The sequence below is a fragment of the Peromyscus californicus genome, unplaced genomic scaffold (genome assembly GCF_007827085.1).
Source record: "Peromyscus californicus insignis strain IS unplaced genomic scaffold, ASM782708v3 Scaffold_20__1_contigs__length_68692818, whole genome shotgun sequence".
Classification (NCBI taxonomy): domain Eukaryota; kingdom Metazoa; phylum Chordata; class Mammalia; order Rodentia; family Cricetidae; genus Peromyscus; species Peromyscus californicus.
This window is the reverse complement of record NW_026294503.1, coordinates 6,989,731-7,012,108: the sequence shown is the minus strand read 5'-3', so window position 1 is coordinate 7,012,108 and position 22,378 is coordinate 6,989,731. Positions and strand designations below refer to the sequence as shown.

General features: G+C 34.7%; 1 protein-coding gene across 49 annotated transcripts in view; it reads right to left on the bottom strand.

Annotated features, from left to right (window-relative positions):
• Positions 1-22,378, bottom strand: part of Rims2 (regulating synaptic membrane exocytosis 2) — a 490,233-nt gene that overhangs the window by 209,587 nt on the left and 258,268 nt on the right. For 26 of the 49 annotated variants that reach the window (XM_052747658.1, XM_052747652.1, XM_052747653.1 and 23 more), the window contains 4 exons: positions 21,928-22,040; positions 12,399-12,529; positions 8,112-8,283; positions 5,543-5,696 (listed from right to left, as the gene is read on the bottom strand). In XM_052747658.1, coding sequence (XP_052603618.1) covers positions 5,543-5,696; positions 8,112-8,283; positions 12,399-12,529; positions 21,928-22,040 — 570 coding nt within the window. Of the gene's footprint in view, positions 1-5,542; positions 5,697-8,111; positions 8,284-12,398; positions 12,530-15,691; positions 15,740-21,927; positions 22,041-22,378 lie in introns of all 49 variants that reach the window. The other 23 variants (XM_052747649.1, XM_052747654.1, XM_052747651.1 and 20 more) reach the window with 1 other exon arrangement.

Below are 22,378 nucleotides of genomic sequence, written 5' to 3'. Positions count from 1 at the left end.
GGTTTCTGATTCTCACAAGCTGTCCTGTGACCTTCACACATACCTTAGGCATACACACACCTACACACACAAAATAAAAGTAAATTAAAATTTATAAATATATCCATTTAAATTTGTTTTGTGAAGCCATATATAACACAATACACTAAATGTACTTTATTGATGAAATAATACTATACTAAAGGAGATTATTTAGACATACTGAAACAAAAATCTGTTTTTAAAAAGTTTTAATATCAAAATAACAAACACATAAGCATGAAGATACTGGAAATTTTCCATAGGCGGTAAGGAAATGCAGCTGACACATTAGTTAGGATTTAATATATGCACGCTAGCCAAACAACACACAAACAACCCAGCACACCACACTGTGCATAGGAAGACATGCATTCAACACCACACATGCCATGTTTACCTGCATTACATGAACATAAGGCTTTATCTGGAAAACAATGTGGAAGTAATGTCAAAACACAAACTGATACTGTTACTGGCAGGAGAATTTTGGAAATCTCATCTCTAATTTATACTGCAGACAATAAAAGTCAACATATTCAAAGTGTAAAACACCATACTAATTCAGAATCAAATAAACATGCATTATATATGAATGAAAATTAAAATTAAGTGAATAGAAAATCTGACTAAATTAAAGTATTGAAATAAGAGCAGAAACTAAAGAAGATACAGAAAATCAAAATCTAATTACAGCCTGCCTCACAGCGCTTCTGTTGGGTACATGGTTACATCACATAATCTGAAATGCAAGTGATAACTAGCAGACATGGAGGATTAAACAACTAGACAACTGAAATTGAAGGAACCATTGAAAAGTATTACTCATTTTGAATTCTGGGTTTAAAAAATGGACAGTTACAGTTGACTTCCTTTTAAGAAAAGGCAAACATTCAAAAATCTTATGGATTTGTACTTGAACATTTTAATACCATTTAAAGAAATGTATGAAAATCATCAAAAAGTAAAGGGATACAATTTGATTTTTTTCTCTCTGTAATAATTGACATTTCTAATGGAGAGAATGTAACTTAACTGTAGTATCAGTTCTTAAGGAGGCTTATTTTCTAACATAGAATTTAAGTATAAAAAGTGCAATGATAATTCAAAGTCAGCAAATAAGCAAATAATTCACTTGCCAAATTTTCATAAGACTGATCTGTTTTGTTGGAAGCCTTCACTGTATATCAATTACATAAAGTATTTTGAAGGCACAAACAGAATTTTTTTTTTTTTCTGGCTACAGTATTTGAAGTAGAGTGGGAACAGACTAAGAAGTAAGCATAAGAAACCATTGCTTTTTTATGTTTGTTTTGTTTTTTCGAGACAGGGTTTCTCTCTGTAACAGCTCTGGCTGGCGTGGGACTCATTCTGTAGACCAGGCTGGCCTGGAACTCATAGAGATCCACCTGCCTCTGCCTCCTGAGTGCTACCACGCCCAACAAGAAACCATTTCTTAAGGACATTAGTGCAATCACAGACCACAGGAAAAAACTAGTAGACTAACAGTTTTAACATTTAACAACATCATATTTCTATTACCTAAGAATAAACTGAATAAGACAGGTTAGGTTAGTATTAAAACAACAAACATAACAACGAAATCAGCATGAATTATAAATACCAGGCTTCACCAGTACAGCCACTTTAATTATTAGATTTCAAACTCACCTTTCAACATTTTCATTTAAAATGTATGCAATATAGTCATCTATATAATTTTTAAATCTAGTGATCTTCATATTATGTTAAGCGTTCTTACATATTTATTATCTAATTTTGGTTTCTCTATTTAGTACAGCCCTGCTGCTTCTGTTTGGGCCTAATTAAAATGTGCACAGCTCCTATTAGTCTTTGATATCTCTAAACTACTCTTCAAAGCTCACATGGCCCAACAATTTTATGGTTTGTACCTCTCCGTTCTACAGTAGGTTACATACACATACAAAGAGAGAAAGAACAAGTGTAAGTATGATACTGTCATGAGCTGTGACGCTTGGTTTTTTAATTCATCTTTTTTTTCTGCCATATTTTACTGTCTTTTTGTTTGTTTGTTTGTTGTTGTTGTTGTTTTTTTGAGACAGGGTTTCTCTGTACATGTAGCCTTGGCTGGTCTGGAACTCACTCTGTAGACCAGGATGGCCACAAACTCACAGAGACCTGCCCATCTCTGCCTCCTGAGTGCTGAGATGAAAAGCCTGCGCCATCATACCCGGATCCTCCAGATTATAAAGAGTCACTAAGTCTTCAGTGGTTTTCTCTGGATCAAGGGTATGTGTCTCTACACCTACATGCAAACTCCAGATTTATTACCATGATAAGGGAACACTGTAAGGCTATGCAGAGAGGCGCATGGGGGAAGAGGGTGCTCGAGAAGAATGTATCTACAGGCACCACGGAAAGTCAAAATGCCCTACCATCTGTAAAGACAAGGGATAAAAGGTTCTGTGATAACAAAGACTCAATCTCTGGAAAGTTCTAGGGTTCATCAATATTGTAGCATCACACAAAGTAACTCCAACATGCAGCTAGAACCTATGGAATAAGCACCAGGGCAAGCGGCATTAGGAGACCTGGCTTAAGTAACTAACCACTGTACCTTGGGACATGGCAGTGAAGATCTATGTGGATAAAAATCTAGAAGGCAATTTTTCAATGTCATCCTTTCTTAGACTTACCAAAACCTCTATTAAGAGGATTTTTAAAGTTATCTCAATATCACATTATGCTGTAAAATATTATTTGAAGATGTCTTACATTTGTTTATGCTGTGGAACATCTGTTTTAATGAGTAAACATGTGTTGCATTCCTTTATGTTACATTTGTTTAACTCTGTGAAGCTGTGTTACTGTGCCTATCTAAAACACCTGATGGTCTAATAAAGCGCTGAACAGTCAAGAGCAAGGCAGGAGAAAGGACAGGTGGGGCTGGCAGGCAGAGAGGATAAATAGAAGGAGAAATCTGGGAGAAAAAGAAGAAAAGAGCAAGAGAACAAGAAGAGGAGGATGCCAGGTGCCAGTCACCCAGCCACACAGTCAGCCAGCGTAAGCATGAAAGTAAGATATACAGAAGTAAGAAAAGGAAAAAGTCCAGAGGCAAAAGGTAGATGGGATAATTTAAAGTAAAGAAAAGCTGGCAAGAAACAAGCCAAGCTAAGGCTGGGCATGTATAATTAAGAATAAGTCTCCATGTGTGATTTATTTGGGAGCTGGGTGGTGGGCCCTCTAAAACAGCTAAAACAACCACCAACAACATTAGATTATATGGTTTTTTTTTTTTTGGTTTTTCGAGACAGGGTTTCTCTGTGTAGCTTTGTGCTTTTCCTGGATCTCACTCTGTAGCCCAGGCTGGCCTCGAACTCACAAAGATCCGCCTGGCTCTGCCACCTGAGTGCTGGGATTAAAAGCGTGCACTACCACCACCCGGCCTAGATATAATTTTTTAAACAGTGTACATAACATAAAGGTGGTGAAAGAGTTATAATGCCTACCTAAATTGTGTGTCTTGGGTCAGTCACAGTCTCAAGCCCCATAAGCTTGACAGGTACTTAATATTCATGAAATTAAAATAAAAAATATTTCAAAAACAAAAAGGCAATATATCACAAACTAAAAATGAGAAATACATGGCATATATTAAATATATAAGAAATTTAAGTATAAATACACAAATTACCAGTTTTGTCAGAAAGGACTTAAGAACAATTACTGTAGAGCTTGGATAGGGGAGTGAGCATGGAGGAATTTAAGAGTTTCAAGCCTATTCATAACTGCAACGTCTGAAGCCGGTGGAGATTCTTCTCCACCTATGTAAGAAAGAGCACTGGCTGACATTAGCAGACTGTACACTTACACTATGTGACTTAGTGCACAGTGAAATGCATTACTAATCTGTACTCTGTGATTTAAGAATGTACTAAATAGGCTACATTGGCCAGAAAGAAAAGACAATTTCACTGTAATAATATTGTAATTATTCCAACAGAGCAGAATAGCACTTACAAATAGGGATGTATGAGTGTTTATGGTCTCATGAGGGTAAAAAAGAACAACAGAAGTCACTTCTAATTAATTGTATCTAGGTATCTGGTAGAATGTTTAGTGAAAATAAAATTCTAATCATTAGAGAGAATCAATTTTTTTAAAGAATAAAGATGATCCCCTAGGCTTTCCTGTGACTCTCATAGGACCGATCTTTTAATTTTATACAGATCAACAGCTTTCAGATTTCTAATTCAGCCCCCATTCAGCAGAAAGGAGGTGATCCATGGGAAACCAGCTGTTACCGCCAGGCATATGCCTCACACTCAAAAAGTAACATCATGGTATTTTCTTATAACTGGACACTTGTGAAATTTCACTGATGCCAGTGATCGAACGCCTGACAGAAGTGTTAGTAAACCAGAACCCTGGTAACCACATGAAAAGCACACACCTCATCACAGCAAGAGCAGTAAGCAGTCACCTCATTCCTCTATCACTTAATTGTCAGGAAAAACCAAAACTAATCTTAAGATCTGTGAGTGGTAGAGCAGAGCCAGTAGTAACATTTTTAAATCTGGAAAACACTGCTAAGCTGTGCAAAACTATTATAAAATGGCCTGATAAAATTGCTAGAACAAGAATACACTGGTTTATATTTGAAATTAATCAATCCTGTGTGTACATGTGTGTTATATGTTTGTATGCACATGTATGGGTGGCTATAGAGGCAATGTGTGCATTGTGGAGGCCAGAAATCTCTCTCTCTCCACTCTTTTTAGAGACATGCTCTCTCACTGAATGTTGTGCTCACCAAGAGAGCTTGGATGACTGTTCGGTGAACCTCGGGGATCTGCCTGTCTTGGCATTCACCGAGCAGGAGCCTGGAACTATAAACGTGTGCCAGCTGCTCGAGTGGTCGCTAGGAATTTCAAATCGTGTCCTTAGGTTTGCACAGCACTTTACTCACAGAGTAAGTTCCCCAGGCTCTAAATTTAAAGAACCCTTATAGCCATATCATGAGGGAAGTAATGTAATTTCCATTTGAGGAAGGAGAAAATCTAAGAGAGATCATCTGGCTCAAGTCATTCACTTATAAAGCTGAAAAAAAAATCAACTTAAAACGTGAAAGGTAATTTCAACCACTATGTTATAGTCATCATTTTAGGTATTCATAACATATTTGAGATATTTTTAGGTATCTGCAAACTTTTAGGTATACGCAGCTATATGACCAAGTTCTATGATATTAGCTATTGCATTCCTACATTTAACAGTGTAAATACTAATACCCCAAAATAATTGTGTTTCTTTGATGTTATATCATATCATATGCAACCAAAATGATTTTAATATTGTGAATATGAATGCTATAGGTGTAACTTGATGTTACTGTTTTAAATTATTAAAAAGAATCAATAGTATCCATGAAAACACTAACAAATGCTTATTAGCACCTGTAATGCTGTTTTCAAATTCTGTCAGATGTACAATCATGATTAGAAACATTCAATGAAAGTATGATAAAGTTTGCCAAACTTACTTTGTAACCTGCGTGTTGGGCTCTCTCCATGGAGCTGTCTTCGTGGCAAATATGGAGAAGGGTGAGGGAGAGGCAAGGAAGAGACATCATGGGTCTGCAGTTTGTACCAATGTGGTTCATCATCCAACAGAGCTGTTTCCAATTCTATTAAAATCTAGAACCCAAAGACACAGAGACCTATTCTTCCAACAATAATCTCTTCAATTGTCTAACTTTTATAATATTGTCACAATAATGCTGTTACAACAAAGCAAGGACATTTAATGTGGCCAAACTGTCAGCATGTTCGGACAGTAACTAAATGAGAACTAATTTTCCTAACATTTTAGTGATTTTATACTTCAAACAGCGACATTTATTATCTATACCATGACCATCAAATTACGTGGATATTAAATTTGCCATGACATAAATAGCAACTTTTACTATTCAAATGTCTATGATAACTAATTTTTATCTTTTATTTTCTAACTTAAAAGCATTTTCATTTATAGTTACTAGTATAATAACTTCATAATAACCAATGAGAAAAAAATTTAAAGTATCTATTAACAACAAATCATGCCACATTATTCATCTTTATTGTGAATAAAAAATTACTATCTTTGCCTTATAGGACAGGATGCCAAAGCTAAAAGAGGCTAAATGACTTGTGTCTAGGGTCAGATAAGCTTGTAACAAGATAAAATAAATCAAGTTTCTTCCTTAACTCTTTATGTTCACTGAACCATACTGCTGACAATTCAAAACCAAAACATCACACCACCAGCCCTCTAGTAATGTACAACTGCTGTATGTCATTCAGAAACAAACAGGGAAAGGCACATGATGGTATAATATGAATTTTTTAATTATAAAAGAAATTAGAATTAGCTTTCCTTCAGATTGCTGTGCAAGTGTGGCAGAGTTACAAACATTAATTAGGTCTACCATGTAAAGATGAACTGATAAGCTCCAGTGCTACTCAGCTACAGATGAATAAGCAAAAGCTGTCACTTCACGAGGTCTAAATGGTCCCTGTCTCTTTTCAGTATTAGAGAACTGTGCTACAAAAGTTAACACATACTACACTTACTTACTCCTCCTCCTAAACTGAACTGCATACTAGCATTATTTCCACTTGGTGAAAGAGGGGATTAAAGCAGGGACAGATGGACTTGTTGGACACACAGATAGGAAGTGACCATGGCCAGAGCTATTGTTCCCAAGAACTCTCCAAATGATTCATAGGTTTCTAACTTTGTGTGTGTGTGTGTGTGTGTGTGTGTGTGTGTGTGTGTGTGTGTGTGTGTGTGTGTGTGTGTGTTTTGTTTTTTCAAGACAGGTTTCTCTGGAACTAGCTCTGTGGACCAGGCTAGCTCTGCAGATTGTTCTGCCTCTGCCCCCTGAGTGCTGGGATTAAAGATGTGCCTCACTATCGCCCAGCAAGAGAGCACTATCTTTATTTGGTGCAAAGAGAAGTTTCTTTATACCCCTCTCCATGAAAAGTCATGGTGGGTGCTGGGACTAAAGGTGTGCGCAACCACTACCCTGCAAGGTTTATACCTCTTTAGGAGACATAATTCAGTTCATCTGTCTATGTCTTTTTATTTTACCCATGAAATTATCCTTTCATTTACGTAGAATGAAGAAAATTGAAGTGAAGAGCTGACCATTCTCAGTGTTACATGCAAAGAGCTAGAACCACTTCCCTCTTAGGCCTCTTCAATCTGTTCTCCACATTACAACTGGAAATGTTATTCTCAACTCATAATTTAGACAGTCTTTGCTTAAACCTTTCACTAGTTCCCATTATTCACAGGATTGGTCCAAACAGGGAACATTTCTGGGGTTCTTTTAACCTTGAAGCTTCATTTCTCACCACTTTCTTTGCCAACTTGAGGCAGGGACCTAAACTCCTCAACCTGATGCCTTGTTCCTCTCGCTGCAGAAATCCATTTTTATTGGTACTTCCTTTGACTGTTTCAGTACAGCAAGCAATTATATATCCTACTACTTATTCTTAGTCATTGCAATATCTGATTTCACAATGAGCTATCAATCCTTGAGGTAAGCCTATAGAAAAATGTCTAATACATTGTATGGTTTACAATGTAATCCGTTAATAAATGAATAATTAGCCTAATAAAATAACAAGAAGTAGAAAAGACTATACAAGACAAGATCTGTATCAAGTCATCATACACGAAGACCCACCCACCCCCCGCCCCTGCCACTTATTATTATGGGGTTTTCTTTACTTGTTTTTCTCCTAGTTTTGGTTTTGCAACAGAACCTCACTCTGATGCCCACACTGTACTTGAACTCTTGAATCAAATGATCAGTTACCCTAGGAGCTGGGACTATAGGCATACATTACTACTTATACATCCAATTTTGCTCAGAGGTTTTAGAAACATTGTTTTCTTTGGTGTCACTACAGTTAATCTTAAAGCAGTAAATTCATTCTGCAAGTACATTAACCAACTATGCATATCTTCTTCAGACATTTAAAATCAGGAATATTCTATGACAGTCCTAATAACAGAACAGTCAGAGAAGCTTTAGACTGAACTACTCGAGGAGGTACCTCTCCTAGGAATTCACTCTCTTCTTCTCGAACTCTAGCTTGATCCCAAAGGGTGATTTCAAGCATCCGTTCCCGGAATTCTCTTCGGTGGACAGGAGAGTAAATGAAGGTCTGGCTCCATTTGGGTTCCAATGTTTTCTTTACTGTTTTCGTTCTTCTCTTGTTTTTATCACTATTTTAATAAAAAGAAAACATGCAAACTTACAAAGATTTTACTCTAAATTTAATTCAGTTAAAATTTCAAGTGAAATCTTATTATATATTTGTCATATTACCGTAATGTGAACTTTTAGTTTCTGTTAGATTATGATACAATTGCATCATCTCTGTAACTTAGTAAGAGCAACACCTCAAACAAACCCTCTATTCACTTAAGCTACAGAAGTTTAACTGTAAAAAAACAAATTCCAATGTTTACTTCATATACAAATACAAGCAACTGTATTACATCCTTTATGAAGTAACTTTATCTCAAATAAATACTATTTGCTTATTTGACAAAAAACTAAAAACAAAACAAAACCATGTCTTTAGACACACAGAATTCAGTTTCTCTGTAAGGTAGCCCGAGTAATGTATGATGGAATAAGAGCTAATTATCTTGATGGACGGGACCTATCGGCAGGAGCCTTTCATACTTACTTTGATGGACTATCACTAGTCAGAAAATATTTTAAATTATGTAGCTCATTACATGCCTATATTATAAATATTAAGTTACAAACATGTATTATAATATTATGTCATTAGTTACATTAAAATATACTAAAATAGAAAATTAAAAATTCTTTAAGTTAAAGAAGTTAATTAACTCAACTTAGAACTGAAGTCAGAAGGAAGCTAGAAGAATATGCCATAAGCTTCATTGAAGAGATGAAAAACCAAAGTCTCCCATTACTAAGGAACTTCTCTAAGGAGCAGAACAGGACTGCTTCCCGGAGTACCTCGCAAACATACCACACCACAGCAGAGGCTCTGCAACCTCCACCACCACCTCCCAAAAGAACTGTGATAAAAACCTCATTTTCAACAAGTAAAAAGAAAGAGGTTTTGCTTTTCTTATAAGTATAAATGAAACTATTCAAGTGCCATCAAGGAATTTAAGTCAAATAGTACAAAGGGAATAACTGTACTTAAGAAAGATTCATCTGTGGAGATGTATTTTAAATAGATTGCTAAAAATAAAAATAAATCCCTAATCACTAAATTATTAACAATAGAGTAAACATTTATTCAACAAAATCTAATCGAAACTTCATTTTTATGCTAGCACTTTCACCTTTGGTTTAACTTAAAGCAGCAATCCAAAACTTGACATTTGTATTCAAAATTTAAAAAGGAAAAGAATAAATATATTTGTGGCCCTACCCAAATTTAGCCCCAAATATTACTTTTATAGACTATGGTACATTAAATAGAAAATAGTTTTGACTAACATAATTGAGATTTTAGAGCAGATATATGTTTTATACCTCAAGGACACTCTGGGAAGTCTTATCAACTAAATATCAATTGTTATTTCATATATTCAAGAATTTTTTCCTGAAAAATTATCAGAGGTAAAAATCCTAAAACAACCATTCAACAATGTAAGCTTGAAAAGTACACAACTGTTCACAAATACTTGCTATCTGACAAGTAATGTGGCTAAGAAATGACCTGAATAAAAAGTTCAGACAGCTCTCACATTCTTTGAGGTACCAAAAAAAAAAGTGTAACACTGTGTGGTGGTTTGGAAAGAAATGGTCCCCCAAGTGCTCTTAGGAGGTGTGGCTTTGTTGAAGAAGTGTGTCACTGTGGGGGCGGGCTTTGAGGTCTCTTTGGCTCAAGCTTCCCTCAGTGTGACTGTCAGTCAACTTCCTGTTGCCTCTGAGTCAAGATGTAGCACTCTCAGCTCTAACACCATATTTGCCAGCATGCTGCCGTGCTCCCCACCATGATGATAATGGACTGAACCTCTCAAACTATAAGTGAGCCCCCTTGATTAAATGTTTTCCTTTATAAGAGTTGCCATGGTCATGGTGTCTCTTTACAGCAATAAAGACCTAAGTAAGACACACTACACCTGGGATACAAAGGACAATGTAAGGAGAAATGTTTTCATTAACCCCACTGCCTCAAAAAGCAAGGAAAATTTGGCAAAGTAATATAAAACTAAATAATAAAAGTTAATCAAGAAAAAGATGCCATAAACTTTCAGTATCTTTAAAATAAAATGTGGTCAGGTGGTATGGCTTAGTGGGTTATGGCATGTGCTGCTCTCCTTGCCTGACAATGGAATCAATCCTCAGGACCTACATGTTGGAGGGAAAGAACTGACTCTCACAAATTGTCCTCCGACTTTCATGTGAATGCTATGGCATGTGCACAAACCACACACACACACACACACACACACACACACACACACACACACACACACAAACACAATAATAATAATAATGTAATTCAAAATAATATTTTTTCTTTAAAAGTATGAAACCTAAGTAGCTTAAGGATAAGGCAGGGTTAAGAATACAGTATTTGGGCAAGGTGTTGGTGGTGGCACATGCCTTTAATCCCAGCAGAGCCAGGCAGATCTATGTGAGTTCAAGGCCAGCCTGGTCTACAGAGCAAGATCCAGGACAGGAACGAAAACTACATGGAGAAACCCTGTCTTGAAAACCAAAAAAAAAAAGTAGTATTTGTTTGGCTGTGATATCTCCCATTGAGTTGAAATTTAGTTTCTATATGGCCACTCCAATTATGGCTAAATTTTTTCATTCATACATTTCAATATGTGTCTCTGGACAAAAAAAATTAATCTAAAGTGTCAGAAACAGTAAGTCTTTTCAAGTTAATTTTAAAGCAAAATATTAATTGTAAGAAGTTTCTGATAACTCTAAATATTGTGAAATATTAACAAATTCTGAAATTTGTTTTACAAATTTCTCTTTTAAAATGTATCAGGTAAAATGCAATTGCTAATTGCTTACATTATCTTTTTCTTTGCTATCATTGCTCAAACACTATAAACCTTGTCTTTAGGGCAGGGCACGCAAACCTTTTTTAGCCTTCCCTCCTTGTATAACATTATGTTTTAATCCCCTATATTCAGTAAACCCTCTGTTTACTCAAAAGCTCAGCTGCATTCCAGGAATCTGATGACCTGAAGCAATGATTCTGTTCTGTCTGGAGCAATAGGCCTCTTCCTTCCTTCCCTCCCTCTCTCCCTCCCTCCCTCCCTTCCTTTCCAGTGTGCCAATCCTTTTCAGAGTAGCCAATTGAATAAGACCATGAGGTCTGTCCCCAGCCAATGGGGAAAGGCATGGTCGCCTCAAGAATGGGATTAAAAACCAAGTTTACTTTCAGTCTCAATGTGCTCCCTCTTTAGCGTCCTCTGGATCAAGAGTTAAATGTGCCTTTTCCAAACTCTAAAATTGGTGTCATGGTCTCTTTGTGACCTTAAACTTAATTCTAACAAGTATACAACTCAACTTTGATGAACTTTCTGCTTAAAACAGTTAAGGACATTAAGGACCAAAGGTTTGCGAACAAACTGAACATGTATGTGTTCAGAGCCACTTCCAACCACAGAAAAGTGACTTAGACTTGAGAGCACAGTGCCCTGGAAGCCAGCCAGACAGACAGAGAGGTGGGGAAAGTGTCCTCCCTCTTTCCTTGTTCATGATTCTTGCTGGAGTCCCTTCTAGTTTGATACGCCTGCAATTAAGAGTGATTAGATTACTTTTGAGGAAGTATTTCTCCAGTCTTAAATCCCTTTAAAATCTGGACAGAACAAAATCACTGATGACAAAAATCAAAATACAGTGCTTGAAGGAGGTGATTATGGACCCAGTGGCAGTTGGACACAAGTGATAAATACAAATCATACTTGCTAATTTTATGAAATGTAGTAAAACAACAACAATATGGTCAAGAGGTCTTGATGTGAAAAGTGGAGAAGAATATGAAAACAATTTAGTTCCAGTTCCAACTTTGTTTACTATACAATCTATTAAAATTTCTTATTTTAAAAAATAAATTTTAATAATTTGGGCATAGAAACATATACTACTCAAGAAATACAATGTGCATTTAAATAAAATTATATATAGTAAATGCAAAGTTTAAAAATAATCTCAAATACTTACGGTAATTTTCTGATACATCAGAATGATCATATTTATAAAATTTCACAACTATCTGACAGCTATGATACAAAATAATGAATGATACAGAACTGGAACATTCTTTGCTTTCCCACTTATTTTTAAGAGCATATTTGTTTTAGTTTCAAATCCTTACCTTCTGTCTGGAAGAAAGTAAATTTTAACGTATGGATTCCTTGGCCTCCCGTCTTCCCTGGAAGGGAGATCCTTTGCTCCCAAGATTGTAACTATCAACTGGTGACCAACCTTGTCAAACCATAGCTTTATCTGAAAAGCAAAAGCATTTATTATTAGCTCACAATTTACTTCAAATATATGTTTATATTTCCAATCTTTATATCATTCTCTAGAACTAAAATTAAGAGAGATGACATTTTCCCCAGTAAACTCTGATTAAAATAAAAGGATATACTATAATAACTTCAATGAATAGATGAATTAATTCTGATGTTTTAGTTTCATTGATAAATCAGTTGGACTTTTTACTATCCAGATGCAGTGGCTTATTAGTGAACATATAATAATTATACTATTGCATACTTTGTATACAATAATTCTATACCTTCATGTTAGAGTCACTGTGGTTCTTTCTGTTCATCTGTGGGTGGTAAATAAGTGATCTAAATGCAGTGCATGGACAGGAACAAGGAAGTGGTATTCAGAGAAATTTTCAAGCAAATGTGTTGTGTCTCCATAGTAAAACACATTTCAGAGGATGGAAGAAGGCTTACTAGTAGCTTGAATAGACAGATTCCTTAAGTTTTGTTTGAAACGATAATAAATTCACCTTTTAAAATTTTTAGAGGCATAGTTTCTTCCTCAGTGAAGAAAATGCATAGCATCCTTAAAATAGTCAAGTTTCACTTTAAAATTTTAAATAAGAAACTGTATGTAATTTTGCTATATCATAATTAGGGTTTGTCACTCCATGTCATCCTGCTCCTGAATTCTTTTAACTTAACCGTTATCGTCTCCCATAATTTCACACTTTGCTCCTCGCTCACTGAGTATTCTATCTGGATCTATATCAGAGATGTGCATTGCCTAGGATGCAGCATCTCTTGCCACCAGTTTAAAACTGAAATGGAACCAAAAAATCTGGAACTTGAGGATCACAAATTTTAGTTATACACAAACCACAGCAGTACAGTTCCAACTCACGATTGCTTTGGTTGGGTCCCTCTGTATATATTCCAGAAAATCAAAGCTGACTAACTGCTGAGTCAGAAGAGATGATTGACAGCTTACAATAATATATAAAGTGATTTCTGCTCTTGCCTTGTCAGGGTTAAAACAGACGAGCCCTCTTACAGGAGTAAGAATAAGAGATAGCCAAATGTTAAAAGTAACTATTACTAGTTTTCATGTTTTATTGTCTTGAATTTTAAAGTAGTTTCATCTTGCTATTGTAAAACAAAAATTTTCTACCAGTTAAGAAGTTCAAAAATAGACTCTCAACAAGATTGTCTCACGCTGTGTTTAATAAATATCTGGTAAGTACTGTTATCTGGCATATTAGAAAGTTACAAATTTCAAGGCTACCTATTCACCTACAAATTAAAATGAGAGCTTAAGAGTTTTAAGAATGACAGCATGCATTCTAAGGATCCAGGACCACCGCTACCCCAAGAAAAGCAGATCTGACGGCTGGACACAGTGAGACATGCAGAAACACCAGCTCCTGGAGATCAGAGGAGGACGGTGGCAAACTACACACCCAAGGCTAATCTGGCTACCCAGCAAAACCCTGCCTCAAACAAGAAACGAAACAACCAAAAACTGAAGAGAGAGGCTGGGGACTGACTCGAAAACTTGAAAGGAAAAAACTTTAAAAATTTGTGTGCTTAGCAATATTAGACTCCAGATATAGATACAGATAACAAAATAGAGAGAGTAAGCTATTCTTTTCACAAAAGCTAAGAGAAAAAAAAATTAAAGAAATTCAAATGTTTGATTTTTTTCATGGGATGAAGGAAATGTAGACAGTCTCACAGTCTTCTAAAACCTATGATGAAGATCATATTAATTTAAATATTCTCCACTTTCACCAATAACAGCAACTTTTACAAGTTTAATTGTTTTCCATTAACTATCATCTTCAGATTTCCGTATAAAGCCAACCACTGTCACTTACCACTATTTCTTTTAAAAACATGTATTAGCTTTATTGTTTTCATACTGTTGCAACAGTACGATATTGTTAACTAAAATATACTGTCCAAATATATGAGTATTAATACTATTGAATAAGAACCTATCCCATTACACCTGATCAAAATCGGGCTTTTTCAGAAATTGTCTTGAACTGGGCACTTAGTAACAGCCCTAATTCCAATTGTATTACAGAGTGTGCATTGAAGTTTTAATAGATATCCAGATCAAACAGGATTTTATTATCCATGCTACTTAACACATTCTTAAGCATGTGTTTTAAAAATAATGTTTAAAACATAACTAATTTGTTCCCTAAAATGTAACGAATATAACCTCATAATTCTATCCTTGACAAGCCTTAGTTCAATTAATTTAATAAAAATCTTGGTATCATTTTAATTGTTTAATATGACTATCCTCTTAGCTTTACCATGTAACCAATTTAAATTGTTCATAATAGAAATTTAACATCAAACAAATATTTTATATTATAGAATTAATTAAATAGAATTAATACTTTAATTGCTTAAAAGAATTATCCAAAGCCAACATTTTTTTAAAACATGCAACAAAGCAGGGAAGGCGTAACACTACTTTTAAAGTAACTATATTGGCATTACTATTCCATATAAACAATATCCTACTGAAAAGAGGCAAACAACTTGTACCCAACAGCACATAAGAGCAAATGGGATGATAAAATGCAAACAAAATAATATATTTATATCATTTGGATTGTGATTTTTTTTTTGTTCTTTCAAACTCCAAAAGTTCATTCATATATAACAAATACAAAAAATTCATACTTTTAAATAAGGTACAAATATATTTGCCGATCTCCTCAAGGAGTCATTGCTTGGAAAATGCAAGAGAATGTGGATGTGATGTGGTATAATGAATGATTTAAAGAGACAGCAACCTTTGTGTAATAAAAGAAAATAATCCAGAGTTTTAAAATTAGCTATTTCAGTAAATGTTACAGAGATAAGCAAAGTCTATATCAAAACAAAATTGAAATGCAACTTTGAAACCTATATATTTGAATACTTCAATAACTTAAAAAATAACTAACAATGATTGTCTCTTTAAATTTGTATTCAATATTCTAATCTCCATGCAGAATTTTACAAGCTGCCTTATAAAATGATTTGGAAGTCAATAGTATGATTTGGAGCAACATACCAAAAAAAGTGTTCCTACTACGCATTTTCCAAAAACATACAAATAAGGGATAAAACACAACTTTAGTTTCTATCAGGCAGACAAAGTCTTTACCTGAACCCTAGGAACAAAAGGCGTTGTTCTTCTACTAAGGCTTTGGCTCTGGTAAGCAAAATTAAAGAAAAAAGCAATAAAACAAAACCAAAAAGGACAATATGCTGGAACTAAAAGACCAAAAGTAAAAATAAACACATAAAACTGCCCCTTAAATACAATGTTTCCATGGCAACATATTTAAATTAAGTACTCATTATAAGAAATATATATTTCCCAATGCTAAAATGTATGAAACCTATTCAAAACTTTATAAAATATTATAATTTGTTGAATCATATTCTTAAAATATAGTCAATATATTAGGAAATAAGACTGAATATAGAAGAACATAGTCAAGATAATATAATTTTAAAGAATGTTTAGAGTATAACCCCAAAATCAAGAAATTTAAAACTTTACCCTTAAACATACTACAGCCTGTGATATCCATGGGTGACTGGTCCCAGGGTACCCATAAATACCAAATCCACCAATGTTCAAATCCTTTATGTAAAATGGCATAGTACATGAACAAAACTAATAGGATCTCTAATGCTTTTAATCATCTGTAGATGGCAAATGCTAATTTATAATATCAAATATAATGGAAATGCTACAGGTTGTTGGTGTATTATTAAGAAAACTTTACAATATTAAAGTTTATAATTGTTCAATAGAGACATAAGATTTTTAAAAAATTGATCCACAATTGTGTAAGTGTATGGCTATGAAGCCTATTAAAATGGAAGCCTAATTGTACATAGATTAAAATACAGTCACACATAACGGGGTACTGGATCAACTGCTTGATACATTGCTTGAGATGTTAACTTCCAGTCATGCCACCTAACAACACTATTGCACTGTGTTTTATTTACAGAGTTCTTTATAGTTCCTGGAAGTTTAGGGCATGTTCACTGCCTCATGGTATTCCCAACAGCTTTGGGGGTTAACTACGCTCATCCCCACTACACAAGTAAAGAAAAATACCCAAAAAGGTCTAGATGAACTTCTAAATGCTCAAAGCGTAGTATGATATAAACAAAGTTCTCAGAAAAAAAATAAAAACATCAAATTTCTCTTCTGAATTTAAGCTTTTATTTTAAAACCATTTCTAGTAATTGAAAAAAATCATAATAACCTAATTCAGTTATGCCAGTCAAGATCAAGAGTACAATCAGAGGCCCATCAAAGAATGGATTTAAGGACACTCAACAGGATTCCATGGCCCGTTCACATCTGCTGTGGATAGGGAAGGGCTGCCTCCCATCTTTCCCACTGTCAGGGGAACTGGGATGAATAATGGGAGGGCTTTTGCCCAGGTTCAGATCACTGGACAGGCATGATATTTAAGTAAGAAACAAATCTAAAAGCCAAAGGAAAACAACCTTCACATCACATTGATGGTCACCAGAAGTCACCTTTCTTTCTCTCCAAAAACCCAAGTATCAAGTCTGAGTTTTCTTCCTTTTCAAATGGAGATATGCCCCAAAGAAGAAGTGCTCAGACACAGGATGAGGTGACATGTCTGTTTGCATAAATCTGCATGGACAATAAGTAGGAGAGCAGGGTGTGAAGTTTTCACATAATCAGCCAGAGGTGCTCAAGGAACAAGGAATTCTAGAGATTTCATTTTTTTTGTTCCCATCTCCATGTTTTAAATAAAATATGTCAAGAAAAGGAAATATTTATAAACATATATTACTTCATAAAATATAGGGTCGCCGGGCGGTGGTGGCGCACGCCTTTAATCCCAGCACTCGGGAGGCAGAGCCAGGCGGATCTCTGTGAGTTCGAGGCCAGCCTGGACTACCAAGTGAGTTCCAGGAAAGGCGCAAAGCTACACAGAGAAACCCTGTCTCAAAAACCAAAAAAAAAAAAAAAAAAATATAGGGTCTCTTTAAAAAAGAATATTTTCAAAAAACGAATCCTTTATAGTGAACAGTTTAACATCACCTAAAAGAAGCAGCTATCAGATTCCTAAAGTCAACATTTTTTAATCCTTATGTTTACCCACAAGTTTATACATTAAAGGTGACTACAAAGTGTGTTTGTTCTTAGGTGGAATTTTTAAAGGACATAAAATATACAAAACATACAATTAACTATTTAAGGCTTAAAGTTCAGGAGCACTGCTACACTGGAAAGCTGTGGAATTCTCATTTTTCCATACTTTCAACCTTTGCCATTACCCCAGAAAAACACTCATTACCCCACAATCCCTCTACTGCTCTCGCCACTGCAGAAGTCTATGCTATAGACCCTGGGGACTTTATGCAGGAAGGATTTTCTCAACCTTCAAACAAACGAAGAAGTGAAACTTCACACCATAATCTAACTGTGATGTCCAAGGTCACTCTACTACTTCTTGTAATATGACCCTTAGGACACGCTTTTCGGGCAGTGCACCTAGAATGTTGAAGTTATGAAAATAAAGGATTAGAACATTAAAAGTCCAAATACAAAACCTGCAAGGGATGGTAGGGCACACCGTAAATTCCAGCACACAATGGAAAGGCAGAGGCAGGAGTCTCTGATAGTTTTAGCCCAGCCTGGAACAAATAGCATGTTCCGGGCCAGTAAGGGCTACATAGTGATACACTGTGTCAAATTTAAAAAAATAAAAAATAAAAAGGAAAGGAAAAGAAAGGAAAGCAAAGACAGAGAGAGAGAAACCAACACCTTCATAAATACAGTATTCTGAAATGTTCTGGGGTTCCATAAAGGGAGATATGAAAGACACAATTATTCTAAAATTACTAAAATCTCTAAAATGGGTAAATAAAATTGATATTTGTAACATTTATAAAAATAAATTGCAAATATGTTAAGATAAAGTAACTTTGCAACTATAAATCACAGACAATATAATAAAAATATAATTATCAGTAGAATCAATAGTGTAATATTGATTTTGCTAATAGAAAAATATTAATAATTCTGAACCTTTCTCACCTAGAAAAAGAATAAGAAGTATTTCAGCCTAACAGCCGATCAAACTACTAGCTTAATAGTGTAAACAGATTTAAAATTATTCAGAACCACAAAAGTTGTCTTGCAAATGAAGAAATTGCTAGCTTAAAAATAGTCAAAATGAGTGACTGCAGCTGCTGAGTGGGCTAACGGGGTTCAGGAAGAATAAACCTGATTGGACTCATTCTGATTTTCTTATCAAATACATTAATGGTCCTTTGTGGGCAAGTCCTAGAAAAATAAGAAGCCACAGGATTTATCATGAAGAGAAAATTAATTACATACATCTTTCAAAAATTAATCAACATCATTGAGTATAAAATGCAAACAAGAAATGTCTACTATGTTTCCTGTTTGAACAAATATCAGTAAATGAAATCACCTTAAATATGTGCAAATAATTTCTCTCCTTGGGCATTAGAAATGTCATGATTTTGTGAGGAAAGAATCCAAATTTCTCAAAAGCAAAATGTCAAAGATAGAAGAAAATGGGGATACAATTGTGATGGGTAAAGGTAAGTATCAACTTGAGTGAATCTAGAATGAGCTGAGAGATGACCTTCCAGGCATGACTGTGAAAGATGATCTTGATCACATCAGTTGAGGGAAAACCCATCTTAATTATAGGTGAGCCATTCCCTGGTCAAGGTCCTGGGCCACTGCAGATGAGAAAGTTCACATCATCTGTGCTTTCTGGTGGACATAATGTGACCAGCTGCTTCAAGTTCCTGAGGCCTGGCTTCCCTGCCATGACCAACACTACCTTGAACTGTGAGACAGAATACACCCTTTCTCCTTAAGCTGCTCTTATCAAATTAATTTATTTGCCAACAGAAAAGAAGCTAAGAGAAAAAAGTAGAGCTAAGACTTCCCAAGAGTTTTCCTAAGAAGTGATACAGATAGGCATATTTTAATTTTAAACTCCTACATTACCATAGCAAACCAAAATGGCCTGTAGGTTAATACAGATAGGAAGAGAGATGTGTAAGGAACCCAGGAGATCATCTTGCTTACATTGATCTCATACAAAGAATGTGAATGAAATTCAAGGTTATATAATAATAAAAGTCATTCTTTCTTGTTTATTTATATTCCTGGTAACTAGAACTACTGTTTCTGTCAGAACTTAAATTTATATGTGTATGTACACTTATATGTACGTATACACATAAAATATATACATAATAGTTGATTGACAGATTTCATGTAATTAGAATAGATTTTGTTTGTTTGTATTGGTTTTCGAGACAGGGTTTCTCTGTGTAGTTTTGGTGCCTGTCCTGGATCTCGCTCTGTAGACCAGGCTGGCCTTGAACTCACAGAGATCCGCCTGGCTCTGCCTCCCCCGAGTGCTGGGATTAAAGGCGTGCACCACCACTGCCTGGCTGAGGTTCTATTTTTTTTTTTTTAAATAATCTCTAGTTTACACTTTAGCATGTGTATTACAATTTTACTTCTAAAAAGTTCTCTTGACAAAGTAATTTTCCATAGTAAAAATAAGCAACATTAATATGTATCTATTTCAGTGGCATCATTTTTAGTAATAATATAAACTAGAAGTTAAGCTAAAATGCAGTATATAGATATGAAAATAAAAGTAAGAGGAATTTTTAAAGACAAGACAATGTCTATACAGTAATAGAGAAAAAGGAGAATTCAGGCCATATATGCAGAACACATCTGGAATCCCAGAACTTCTGGGGCAGAAGCTGGAGGAGCACCAGTTCAGTGTCAGCCTGGTCTACATACTGATCTTCAGTCCAGCCAGGACGACACAGCAAAATTTCAACTCAAAACAATAAAGAAAGAAAAAAGAGAATGCAAAAGAATATGGAATTGTATTTTAAAAATACACGCATGTATTGTAAAAAGTCATACGTAGTGTCAGGGTTACTAATGACTTTACTTTTCATTTTTCTACACTAACTAGAACTCTGATAGTAAATAGGAATTATATTAATAATCCCTATCTTGTTTGTATGTAAATTGAGTGTGTATCTGTGTACGGTTTCAAAATGTATACAATTAACATTATAACTAAATTCATAGAGTAGTTCCCTTCCAAGCTATAAAAAAAATATACTTTTTATATTAAGCTACAATTACATGGATTTTACATTACCTTCACAGCCTTAGCAGTTCTGTCTTACTGCCAGACTAATTTTGAATCAGGAGAACAACAGTTGAGTTTAAAATACTCCAAATCCCTTCTCTGTATTTCCTAGCTTCCCCTCTAGCACAGTTTGTATAGGGTCTTACAATTTGAAGTGATTTAACAAAGTAGAACTGTTACAGAGCAATAAGGCTTCCGAAAATATCAGATACTGCCTTTCCCTTAAAACTAAAAGGAAAAATTTTCAGCTCTTTAACAAGAAAGTAATTCTAAGGAATTTAAAATACAATTTCATAATAGTTTGGGGTTTAACTGTCACAATTTTCAATCAATATTAAATTTCTGGGTTGTGAGGACTTAAGCAGTTCTTTTCTTCAGTACTTAGGGAATTTCAAATTTAACAATCACTAGCAAATTAACAATTACTATAGAAATAAATACAAATGTGCTCTAATAAAGGAATGATAATGTAATTAAAGAACTTAAATTTGTAAACCTATTATAGTAAGAATATAATATAGAATATATAATAAAACTTTTAACTTGTACTTGAAAATACATAAATTAATGCTCACATAATGAAAAGTTACCCAGTACACCGAAGTCTATTACAAATATCCCTCATATTTAGTTTAGTCTGTTGATTTAAAAAAAAAAAACTTCCAGAATCCTTATACATATGAACAATATTAAAGTCCATGAATTGTTGTCAAAGTCACTCCAAATTCCCTTAAGATTGAAAAGCAAAGAAGAATACATGAATAATCGTTTCTACCTTAATACAATCTTTGTATGATATACCATTTTCCTCTCTCTTAAAAAACTATAGCAACTCCCAGTCATTTTAAAACCACGAGTAAAACTCATCACCTCAACTTCTAGAATAATAATTAAGGTCAAAAAAGGGGGTTACATATCTTCATAAAAATCATTAAGCTCTATAAACCTAACATTAAAAGAAAGTATTTCAATAATAGTGCAAATGAAATTTTAAGTAACTACAAATTATCAAAAATGTACAAGCTGATAGGTAAAGGCACAATTATGTTCTAGGAAGAACTTGGATTAGAAAAAACAAAAAGAAAGAAAGAAAAACAAAAACCCCTAACATCATATTTTAAAAACATCATTTAATCTTCTCATAGAGATGAATTTAGTGATTACATACTGAAAGCTGTCCAGACAAGAACTGCGGGACATCCCTCAGCATTCCAGGACTCATGGGAGAGGTAACAGATATAGAAGGACGGTCCATTTTTTGAGATTCAAATGAGCTAGAACCTGAAATGACAAGCATACATAAAAAATAATAAAATGCCTCTTCGCTATTTCAGAACACTCAGCATATTTCATTGAAATGTCCTTTGACGTCAATTTACATAGAGCATTTTGTTGCTAGAATTTTAGAAATAATCTTAAGGAGTTTTGGGTGATGGTTTGCTTTTGTTTCAGACAGTTGTTTTTGTGGTTGTTTAGTTTGGTTTTGCGGAAGTTCAATTATGGATTCTTTTAAGACCCACAGTTAAACCTCTGCTGACTGTAATAGCCACAGGCTCTACTTCAGGATTTACTTGTCTATTATTAAGTGTACTATACTCAAACTTTATAATGAGAGAACA